This window comes from Canis lupus, chromosome 36 (genome assembly GCF_048164855.1).
Source record: "Canis lupus baileyi chromosome 36, mCanLup2.hap1, whole genome shotgun sequence".
Taxonomy (NCBI): Eukaryota; Metazoa; Chordata; class Mammalia; order Carnivora; family Canidae; genus Canis; species Canis lupus.
The window spans coordinates 25,170,218-25,182,693 of NC_132873.1; the positions used below are offsets into that span (position 1 = coordinate 25,170,218).

At 36.3% G+C, this 12,476-nt stretch overlaps 1 protein-coding gene across 4 annotated transcripts in view; it reads left to right on the forward strand.

Moving 5' to 3' along the window:
• Positions 1 to 12,476, forward strand: part of DNAH7 (dynein axonemal heavy chain 7) — a 234,340-nt gene that overhangs the window by 49,058 nt on the left and 172,806 nt on the right. For all 4 annotated transcript variants that reach the window (XR_012024865.1, XR_012024864.1, XM_072812865.1 and 1 more), the window contains exons 13-18: positions 334 to 606; positions 1,359 to 1,486; positions 2,604 to 2,682; positions 6,316 to 6,540; positions 8,692 to 8,838; positions 10,863 to 11,548. Coding sequence is in view for 2 of the 4 variants with exons in the window: in XM_072812865.1 (XP_072668966.1) it covers positions 334 to 606; positions 1,359 to 1,486; positions 2,604 to 2,682; positions 6,316 to 6,540; positions 8,692 to 8,838; positions 10,863 to 11,548 (1,538 nt within the window). In the remaining 2 variants the exon portion in view is untranslated. The remainder of the gene's footprint in view (positions 1 to 333; positions 607 to 1,358; positions 1,487 to 2,603; positions 2,683 to 6,315; positions 6,541 to 8,691; positions 8,839 to 10,862; positions 11,549 to 12,476) is intronic.

A 12,476-nucleotide genomic window follows, 5' to 3' on the forward strand; every position in this document is an offset into this window, starting at 1 on the left:
CTATAGAGGTTATAAAATCAAAAAGGTCTTGTGAGTAAAAAAAAAAAAAAAAACCTTTTCTCTCACACTTAACTCTGGGAAATGAACAAAGGGTGGTGGAAAGGGAGGCGGGCGGGGGGTTGGGGTGACTGGGTTACGGGCATTGAGGGGGGCACTTGATGGGTTGAGCACTGGGTGTTATGCTATTTGCTGGCAAATCGAACTCCAATAAAAAAATAAAAATGAATAAAATTTAAAAACCTCTATATATGGTAAGATCGGCATTTTTACAAAGATAAAGGATACGACTACCTTTATTTTTGGAAATGAATGTTATTTTTCTCCTTTGTTTAGGAAAGTAAGTCTAAGCCAGCAACCTTGAAACCAGTAATTCTGAATGAAATCATCGAAGCCCACAAAGACAAGGTGAAGGAAGTGGTAATAAGAGAGAGTGAGGAACCTACCAAACACCTCAGACTCTATGACAAGTATAACTTTCTGATCACCAGAAAAGCTGAGCAAGAAGTCGATGCTTTCCTCGAAGAAAATCATACTTATGAGAGAATAATTCAAGAAATTCGCAAGTACCAAAAACTAATAGAGGAGATACAGTACACATCTAGAAAGGTAAATGATCTGTTTTTGTACAACTGTTCTTTGTAACTAATGATCTTTTTTTCCCAGTTTTATTAGGATGTGTTCTTGGACCATACAGTGAAAGACTCAGACCGTTACTATCAACAGGGAAAGTATTTCTTGCCTCTCCACGGGCCAAGTGTTGGGGTAGTAAGCCCTGGATAAGTGGAAGGAGACAAAACAGGGTTCTTGTCCTCATAGGACTGAAAGTCTAGTACTTCAAGCCTAACTTTTAGCTACTTTATATAATTTGATCCCTCAAAAATTCCAAGAACTTAATTTTTTCTTTTGCTTTAGTGTTTAAAAATCCTTTGGAAAATACAGTAATTACACCAAAATGTGATTACTTCTGTTCAGCAAGAGGCTGGTAATTTAAGATTTTCATTTGTCCTTTTTTATAATTTCCAAAATTTCCACCTTGAACACACATTACTGTTTTGTACAGAGAATATGTAACATTTAAATCCCCCACTGTCTATTTAGCAATAACTCAATTCTCCAAAGTTCTTATATCCGTTGTTGTCCTGAAATAGAATTGGCTTCCAAGATAACAAACTCTTGAAGATTTACCCAGAAGATAGCTGCAGAATATGAGTGTTTAGAAAATCCTGCCTGAATCATATTAAAAAAAAAACAACAGAAAATCTGAATCTTGTTAGATCACACACACCTTGTGAGAAAGGCAAAATTGTGGGAATCTTTTATTTTCATGTTTATTAAACTTTTAATACTTAACATTGCAGACTGTTCGTTTAGGAATGTTTGAGATGCACTGTGAGGAATTAATCAGAGCTTTGGTGAAGCGAGCAGAAATTATTTGTGGAAAACTTATAGCTAAAATGTTCAGAGATCACCAGGAAGTAAATACAAGGTATTTATGTGATACTATTTTTTTTTTTTCAGGGGGATGTTAGATAGAATCAGTTGTCCTTCAAATAAAGTTATGGATTAGAATGGTGTCATCAGTGACCCTCCTACTTGGCTTCGTTATGCTATGATTATTATTAGGTTTTCACCACAACTGTGCCTACCCAACTGCCTGAAATAAGGCGGTATTAAAATGTGCTTGCAGTTTTGTTTGCACAAATCAGATGAGCATTTTCTAAGATCACTAAGATTTTAAGTTTGTATAATCCAGTACACAAAGCGGATTTTCCCAATAATTGTCCTCAGTCCTAACCGACCCTCAAGTTTGGAACTTCATTCAGTGTAATTACTCTTTAAGGCCGTGATAACATGTTATCTTAACTAAAAACTTATTTGTTGACCAACCTGGAGATTTTTAGGAAAACTGGCTCATGTTAAGTAAACTCGTGGAAAGGTAGAAAGCAGGATACCCATCTATTTAGACAAGAAATAGAACTTGTCTTAGAACAACTGGTGTTACTGTTGCTCCGGGAACCTCTTTTTCTGGCATCGGTTACATGGAAAATCCCCCCACATAATCAGAAATTTTGTAATGGTTATGGTATTACAGGAAAACATAGATCATTCAAAAAAATATTCAGGATGCATGAAAGCCGAAAGGAAGCTTATATTAGGCACAACAGTAAGTGCTTATACTCCAAATATGAATATAATTGCTGAAGGAAGTTACACTCTTAAGGGGGAAATAGACCTACAAACCAGTACCACTTTTTGGGTGCTATCTCAACTAAATCTCTGATAGAGCCCCTAAAATTGTAGGTTGGAAGTGATTGTTTATGGCCCTGGCTTTTATATAGGATTAGGAACTTCTTGAGAGTCGTTATTATATCTTCTCCATTTCTCTGTCTCTCACTTAACATCATAGTTGGGAATGTAATAAATGATCATTAAATGTATATTGAATGAATGAGCATGGACACAAATTGGCTTTTTAATTCTTTAGACGTCACATAGGTAAGATCATCTTTCTTTTTCACATGGCGGCACATTTAAATAGTACACAGGAATGTATTTAGGTATAAAGCTTAATTATGTAAGACTGATTTTGTCTGGTGTTTCAGATTATGTGATGAATTTGAGAAGATAGCTGAAAAAGCTCTTAGCACTCCTCCAAATACAGCGGAACTAATGGAAATGAAGGTATTATTTATAAACTCTTAGAAGTCCTATGTGTATAAGTTAATTGTCTCCCCAGCTGTTATTAGTTAATTATCAACATGATAATACAATAACAAATCACTCCAAAAGTTTAAAGAGCCTTAAAATAATATTTTATCATTCTTAGCTCATGAATCTGCAGTTTGGTGATTCAGGCTGGGTGTTCCCGGCCGGTTCTGGTCACAGTTGGATCACTCACTCAGTTGGGTCTTGCTAGCTCTCAGCTGGGTTGACTAGTGTGCGATTTTTGGCATTTTGACTCGACTTCACTCGTCTCTTAAACTCCAGCAGCCTCACTGGGCATGTTCTCCTGGCATGGTAGAAACGCAAAAGCAAGCCCAGTTGTACAGATACTTTTCAAGTGTCTCTGTGCATCACAGTGGTCAACATCTCATTGGCCAAAACAAGTCCCATGGCCAGAGAATGAGAAGACACCACAGGTATGGATAGGAGGAGGTGAAACATGGATACTGGAAGAGCTGTTAGCATAACCATCTACCAATATTCTGAGAACATCATTAGTACTTCTTGCCATGTTCAAAGGCATTAACCAGGACTGTCTTGGGTAACCTGAGCTAGGAGGTCATCCTTAACTTTTTTAATCAAATATTTAATCTTTAATAATTTGTTTCCTATAGGCTGTTTTTATGACATGTTAAAATTTTCTGTGGTAGTTTGCCAAAATGTTTTGAGCCTAGGATTTATGGTATTAAAATAACAGGTAAGTCTCACTTCAATCATTTTTCATGTTTCTTCTGTACTTGAAGTCCGCCTAATGGTGGGTAAAACAACTAGCTAATCACCATTTTATTTTATTCCTTCTTCATTCTCATAACAACAGGCTTTTACGACACTTTCTTTTTCCAGCCAGCATTCTCAAGACCTAAAATGAAATGTTTTCCTCTTAGATTTTAAAATATTTAAGCCAACTCCGCAAAACATGTAAAATCATTCAAAACTTTGTATAGGCAAGAAGTTACAAAAGAAGTTCAAATGCTTATGCACATTCTTTAAATTACTCATTTAAAGAAAACTTTTTTAAAGTTATTAGAACCAACTTCTACATATCAGCCTTTAACTAAAAGAATTCTATTTTCTTTAAAGTTTTTGTACTTGGATTAGGGTTGTTAGCATGTGAATTTGTATGTGTGTGTATATGTGTGTGTATTTGATACACACATCTGTACATAATCTCTTTTAGAAGATTTTTATATTTTATATCAGTTTTCATAGGATGTCAAGTGATGCTTTGATCATGGATGATTATAAAATAACTGGAATTCCATAACTGTATTCCTTTGGAAAAATGAATATCAATATTGTTTATTTACCCTCCTAGCCATCACTGGAAATATTTACAAATTTGGAGTTATTTAATGTGAATTTCTGTTGTTCATAACAACAGAATTAGCAAATAGGATTCATTAACTGTTATTTAATATTTCTGTATCTTAGAGAAGTTTAGTTGCACAAGGGCAAAATAACTTCTGTATTCAATACCGAAATTGGGAAATAAAAATCCTGTTGTTTGACTATACAGAAATCTAATTAACCAAATTACAAAAATATATTTTCAGTTAGACATTTTGTTACTTGCGGAAACCACCATGGTTCCCATCTTACTTGTTTGGATTTGGAACATAAAATGTAGCCTTCCTAGAATGATATATTAATGACAGACTTTTAGACAATGTTGCTCCTTTAATCACAAAAGTAAAATTTTAAGCAATATGGAATTGTACAAGGTAAAAAGCAGGAGTCTATCTTTTTCCATAAATTCTCTCTTTTGAGTAATGATTTTTTTTAAGTTTAATGTGAATTCTCTTTCCAAACATGTTTACAGTGTTAAGCATAAATAACACTAGAGAGAGAGAGATGAAGAGAGAAAACCAGAGAAATGAAGATTAAATAGACTTTTAAAAGCATTAAAAAAAAAGCAACATTTACTTCCTGGACAGGGAGGGTAGGGTATACAATAGGGAAGGTGAACATATAGGTAGTTACATGTCATTGCCAGTCTTCTCATTTTTCAATAGGGAAGCAGATTTCCTTCAACATTTATATTAAGATATGTGAATTAACATGTATCAAAAGAGCTTTGAAAAAAATTAAAAATTAAAAAAAGAGCCTTGAGAGAGCTATTTGTGCATATGTACACGTGCATGTACGCGTGTGCTCATGCACACACATACGCGTGCACACACCTGTGCATTCACCACTACCCCTCACAGATTTGTGTTTACAAAAACAAAATCATTACCCTGCGGCAAGTTACTGTATTCACTGAACAGTAATATCTTCTTTGTATCTCTCCCAGGTAACAAGGAATCTTAGCTTTTTCCCCAAGATCAGTAACTAATTAATATGATTTATTAAGTCATCCGTCATTTCGCTCTTGATTTTATTTTATTATTATTATTTTTTCCGCTCTTGATTTTAAGTGCATCTTTTCAATGCTGAATTCCCACAAGTACACAGATATAGTTCTGACCTCTCTTCTCCCTTCTCTATTCCTGGGACAGAACAAGAACTACTTAAATTACTACATCTAGGGGTACCTGGTGGGGGGGGGGCGCTCAGGGGTTGAGTGTCTGCCTTTGGCTCAGGTCCTGGGATCGAGTCCCGTGTCGGGCTCCCTGCATGGAACCTGCTTCTCCCTCTGCCTGTGTCTCTGCCTCTCTCTCTTTCTCTGTGTCTCTCATGAGAAAATAAATACCATCTTATAAAAATAAATAAGTCTATATTATGTGTTCATATTTGGCTAGTGTCTATCATTTTTTTCATGATTATCTTTACTACTCTTAAGTATTTACCATTTCAGAGACTTTCAGAATTATGATGAATTCTGTTTTTTAAAATGCCGTGGCAATTTTGATAGAAATTGCACTGGTTTTATAGACTTATTGGAGGCAAACTTACATCTTGAGAATATTACATCTTATCATATATTTATACTTTTATCCAGAACTTTTAAAATGTCCCTCAATAAAGCATTATAGTTTTCCTCATACAGATGTAGCACATTTCTTGTTAAATTTTGCCTATAGCTAGCTATGTTTTAGTTTTCATAGTTAAGGAGAGTGTTGTAGTCCTGGTGTCTGCTGCATGTTTGCAATTTTTTTTTTTTTTGCATGTTTGCAATTTAACATTTGTTACGGAGGTGATGAGACTAATGCTTGTCCCCGCCCCCTCCCCCCGCCCCCAACTAGACCAGAAAGCCTATGGGGGCAAAGCTCTGGTCGGTTGGTTGTCGCACTGAATTGCCAGCCCCTGGCACAGTGTCAGGCACTAGCAGGTGTCCCAAAGTGCTGCTGTCAAAGAATAGATGATATCACCCTGCCTCGTTTCTCCCAGAAATCCATTGCATTCTTCTCTGGTTTCCTGGGGCTCCTAATGTGTTCAGTATTTTCTATTTTTCCCCGCTGCTGTTGTGTAGAGGTGCGTGGGACTGATGACAAGTGAGCTGTGTTGGCAGTCTCCTATGTTGAACCAAGAGCCTTCACTTCTAACAAGTCTGTACAAATTCATGCATCTTTATGCCAAGTGTCTCCACAGCCTATGTTTTGACTTGAGCTGTCCCTTGAAATGCCATTTGCAATCTTTGTCTTCCCGCAGGCTTATATTCAGAAAGTAGAGACAACTGAGATGGTTGAACTGGGCCAGAGATTGGTGGATTCTAAAAACTGCCTCGCCTTCCTCATTGAGTGTACAAACTTCTCTCCAGGAGACATCAGGTTAAATAATAATGTGTTCCAGTGGTTTGGAAGAATGGACGAAATTTTTGATGAGCACAGGAAAATCATTAAAGAGAAAACGGAACAATATCAAGAAGGCCTTAAGGTTGGCATCATAGATATTTTAAGTTATTTTCGTTGTCTGGAAATGTTTAAGTTTCGACTTCTTACAACAGCTCCTCTGTTTCACAGGTCAGGTATTTAAGCTTTCTTATGCCATCAGTCTTGGTGGAAGATGGTAGCCATACTGGACCATGCAGCTTCATTGCTTGACTTTTCAACGGTGAAAAATTCTAATACATTAACTACAAATGACCATTACTAAAAATAGTGTTTATTTTATACAGTTTATACTACTCTTTTGAGTTATTTTTATTGGTTGACCTCAAAGCTCTCTGGGCGAACTCACCTAGGGATTGTGCCCAGAGTCCTCACTCTAACATTCAGTAACTCTCATCTTTTCTGGTGTCCAACATATAAGATGGTTTGTGATTTTTTTTCCCCCTCATCTGCTTGTTCAGCTTCATCTTCTATCTCCTCCTTTTCTTGTTCTGGACTTTACAACAACCCTGAGCAACTTTTAGATCCCTGCCCTCCTTCCACCTCTCCTCTCTTATACGTTCTGTCCATTTGCTGGCAAGCGCACCCCTGGCCTGCACACGTGCTTGTCTCTCTCGTGGACTCAGTTGACTTTCTCAGAATTCTTCTCATCAGACCTGAGTTCTGCTTCTCCTCACCTCCCCTACATTTTGAACACGTCTCCACTGGATTAATTAACCTGATCACTATGTTCTCATTGTCAAGGGCATCTCGCCAGTAGACGGTCAGTGCTTTGATGGCAAACCTGTTTCCTTTATTCCTCTTCTCCATTTATACCCATGGGCTAGTGTGGTGCCTGACACGCAGGAATAGTGTGAGCCCCTCCATAGCTATTGTCCGAATAAATGATTTCATGGTTTCAGTTTCACATTACAGAGGAAGGAGCTGAGGTTTCCAAAGTGAAGAGACTTATGCCGGGTCAGCCAAGAGACGTCCTTTGATAGCAAGCCCAACCTCTTCCTATCACATTACAGCAAACACAATTCATTGGTAGAACATGTTGTTGGGAGAATAATTCATAGGCTTAACCAAAAACCTTTATTTTAAACTGTAGTCTGTATTTCTGTTGAGCATTAGGCCATTTCAGAATTTTTTTTTTCCAGAATTTTTTTAAACCTGTAGAAAACATCATGAATAGTAAATGTTAGACATGGAAGTCATGAAGGATTCTTCGAAAACTGTTAGGTGGCTCGGAGTTATCTGTGCTTTGCTATAAGTAAACACTATTCTCCAAACTACTATTGATGAATTTTGTCCTCTCATTTTTCTTCCCCCACTGGGCCAGAGCAATAAAATTTCCATGAACTAAAGAAGACAGAAATCAGCCTAGATAATCCATAAAATATAAAATCTAATTTTGAATAACCCAGATTTGACTTTTGAATATTTTATTAAGAGCTGATTTTTTTTAGAGCCATTTAATTTGGAGTGCCTTACCAATGATAATTTTGTAATGAGCTTTTTTCATTAAAAAAAAAAAAACCCACACGCCTGTTTTATATTAGAAGGCTGGAGTTTTTTAGATTTTAAAATCCAGATTTATTCGCCTTGCACATTTCCTGTGAAGAGAGCCAATAGGACAAGAAAAATGACCTTGGAGTGTTTTGTTTTAGCAATTGAAAATTGATAAGATATTGAATATCAGAACACAAAGTCTGTTTTTTATTTTTTTTATTTTTTTTTTTTTTAGTTATTTGTAAAAATGCCACAGATCTCACTATATAGCCTTTAAAAAACTGGAGCTTTCTTTTAGCCCCATACTTGATTATTATGAATTTTTAAAAAATCTTATAAATCATTTGTTAGCACACATTCTTTAGCATACTAAAGAATAATACCATTGTTTAGCCCATTCTTATTTTATTGGTTAGACTTTCTTACATTGGTAGGACAAATTTAACTTTATCTAATTTCGGAATTATAGGAATCTTAATTCATTAATTTTAAATCCCACCTCTTAAAAAATCCTGCATATTTTAGATCCTCATCATCTTCCAAATGAGTCTCCTCTTTATATCTTGCCAGTGACAAAACAGAATAATAATTCTGATAATCCTTACAAATATTTAAACTTTTCACGATGCCTAGGGGTTTTATCTTTAAAATATTGTAACAAAAACAAATAAAATATTGTAACAACAAATATTGTTTGTACTAGTTACGGTGTGAACGGTTTGTGGAGGAATTGGAGAGTTATGCTAAGCAGTCAGAAGAATTTTACTCCTTTGGAGACCTTCAGGATGTACAGCGATACCTGAAAAAGGCTCAAACTCTGAATGCAAAGTTGGACTTAGCAGCAGACAAGGTATAGTTTTTAAAATTTTTAAGAGGAAAAAAAATAAAATTTTTAAGAGGATGAATTAGTTCAAAAGAAAGCATTGGGTTCGTATTGTATATTCACCTTTTATAAATAGATTCAAATGAAAGTTTAGCTACCTTTCCAGAATAAGTGGCACAAATATCATACACCTAAAACTAATATAGTATGTTAACTATACAGGAATTAAAATTTTTTTTTAATAAGAAGTAAGTGGCAAAAATAGATCTTATACACATACTAAGGAGAAGCAGCATTGCTGTTTTCTTCTGGTAGTTCTATCAGGGCCATTCATCTTTTATTTGAAAGATCTAGTGATATTTCCACCTGCTTATTTTTTATTTTGCATCATTTAATCATTTACATCATTTGCTAGCACTTGCTTACTCATTAGTTTGCCCATCTTCATAGAAGCCTCTCTAGATTTGGTGGCTGGGTTTTTAAATTAGGCCCATTACCTTCTCCCACCGAGCCAGTTTGTTCCCAATATTGGTATGTCAGAACTTGGCTTTCTCTTTAGAAGAAGCTGGAAGTGGAAAAGCCATACCTTTTGCCAAATAAGATGTTTGAGATTTTTAATTGCATTTTTTAAATAAAAAGGGGAAATATGAAAACAGACCATATTATGACGCTTTCTCATTTTTCTTACATTGAAAGATGTTAGTATCTTATCAGTTCAGGTAATTAAATAGTTTATAATAGTCACAAATATGTGAACACATGTTAAGAAAAGAGAAGCTGTAGGCTTTAAAATTATGTGGCTACTGAAATTTTGGGTAATCTGCATGATTTATATGCCTAACACACTTTTCAATTCTATAGATTTCTCCTCTAAGTCACCTACCTCCTCATATACTTCTACTACTAAAGAGGAAATTAATGAGTTCTTTGCCTCTTCTTTTTCTTTTTCTTTTTTTTTTAAGATTTTATTTATTTGAGAAAGAGAGAAAGTGAGCATGAGCAGTGGGAAGGGGTAGAGGGAGAAGCAGACTCCCCTCTGGGCAGGGAGCCCAGAAGCAGGAAGCCCGAGGCTGGGCTTGATCCCAGGACCCTGAGATCATGACCTGATCTGAAGTCAGTGCTTGACTGAGTCACCCAGGCTCCCCTTCTTTGCTTCTTTTTATCCCGTACATCTTCAAGATCCAGCTCTGGTTGCAACTTCTCTACATAAGCATCTATTCACCATGGTATCTTGCCTCTGAGTGGTAGCATTTTTTGTATACACGATGCGTGTGTATTAGAGTTACTACTCTGAGACATCCCCTTTATTGCCTATATTATTGTTGAGCAATTGCAATTTAACTTTCTACATATGCATGTCTTATCTCCTTAGCTGAAATACCACCTCCTTAGTGTTGGTGTTTTGCAATATAATACTTTTTTCTGTTTTCCACAGTACCTGATACAATGCTGTGTGTATTAAAAGTACTTAAGTTCTTGTTAATTACTGATGCCATAAGCTTAATATATCTGGATGGACAAAGATGTCTTTATACATATCATTACTATTTTAACTGACGTAACCAGATACTGTTCTCTGGAAAATGTAACAAAAATAAATAGGAAACATAGATTGCCATTCAGTATTTCTCGATTGTGGCCTAATTTCAGTAAAACTTTGGGGCTTACTGAGGGCCTGGGGGAGGGGTCACATTTGATAAAAAAAAATTTTTTTGATCTTTATTTTTTAATTTTTAATTTATTTTTTTGTTGGTGTTCAATTTGCCAACATACAGAATAACACCCAGTGCTCATCCCATCAAGTGACCCCCCGCAGTGCCCATCACCCCAGTGACCCCCACCCCCCGCCCACCTCCTTTTCTACCACCCCTAGTTCGTTTCCCAGAGTTAGGAGTCTCTCATGTTCTGTCTCCCTTTCTGATATTTCCCACTCATTTTTTTCTCCTTTCCCCTTGATTCCCTTTCACTATTTTTGATAAAAATATTTTTTAAAAATTAAGTTTGAATATCATTCACTTGCAGAATAACATATCTTATACCCGTCGTTCCAGATTGAGCAATTTAATGCTGAAGAAGAGGCATTTGGTTGGCTTCCATCAATATATCCTCAACGTAAAAAAATCCAAGACAGTTTGAACCCTTACCTTCGCCTCTATGAAACTGCTGTTGAATTTAGCAACAAATACCGAGCGTGGACTGAAGGGCCGTATCATAAGGTGAACCCAGACCAGGTAGAAACAGATGTTGGAAATTACTGGAGAGGACTATATAAGCTGGAGAAGACCTTCCACGATTCTCCAAATGCATTGGCAATGACAAAAAAAGTCAGAGCAAAGGTGGAGGATTTCAAGCAGCACATTCCTCTCATTCAAGTGATTTGTAATCCTGGCTTGCGCCCCCGGCACTGGGAGGCCATGTCCAGCATTGTCGGCTACCCGCTGCAGCCAACAGATGACTCCACTGTCTTCTCTTTTTTAGACATGGATTTGGAACCGTACTTATATAGGTTTGAGGGTATTAGCGAAGCAGCAAGCAAAGAACATTCTCTTGAAAAGGCCATGGACAAGATGACTAATGAGTGGGATGCTATGGAATTTGTCATTCTTCCTTATAGAGAAAGTGGGACATTTATTTTGTCATCAGTTGATGAAATTCAGATGCTGTTGGATGATCACATTATTAAAACACAAACTATGCGAGGATCTCCCTTCATCAAACCTTACGAAAAACAAATAAGGTAAAGTGATATTTATGGGACCGTGTGTATGCCATGTTTACCAAAATTGTCACTTGTATATAATATACAGTTCTTTTTGGAAATTGATTCTGCACTTCATACTTAATATTTTAAATAGTTGATCGTAAAGAGTGATAACCTTCTTTGCATCTGGAAAAGTGTCCATTTCTTTGCTATCATCTATGGTCCTAATGAAAGTGGTGGACAAACAGCCTCCAGATATTCATTTTTATTGCCTGCAATCTGATCTTATATATTTGACTCAAAAATAATTTCACATCTCTGCACATAGTTCATACAACATATTATCTATGAAACTGAAGATAATGTCATTTTCCAAATATACTAATGAGATTGTTGTAGATGATCCTTGAAAGTCTATTATGATTCTCACTTCTATGCCTGAAGGATGCCTAGGTAGGCACAGAAGTATGAATATTATGACTCGAGTCTGGAGTTTCAGGCATCTGACACAGATGATTAAATTAAATCCTTATCCTGTTATTTTTTAAAAATGTTTGTAATTTGTATTAAGCGGTTTATATTTTACCTTAAAAAGAGTGTAAATCCAAATCAGGCTACCATCTTCAGTGTGAGTTTGTATGACAAGGGAAAGCTAACTGCTTGGCAGTGTGCACCCCCTGCTATTGATGTCATCCTAAACTTGAGTGTGCCCTGCATGGGCCCGGGCACTCAGGTTGCTCGGCCTTGCTTGCTTCAATATGCTTATCAAGAGGAAATTTTTTTTTAAACTACTCTGGAAGCAGTATAACCAGATTCTAGTTTTAAGGACTGCACATGAGATCATTAGCCAGCGGGAAATTGTCTGTCTCCGTCAAGGATTAGATGGAGAAAGCGGGAAGAAGGGAAGGCAGAGGCATTCATCTCTTCTTGTGAAAAGAAGAGATGTTAAATCTGATAAATGTTA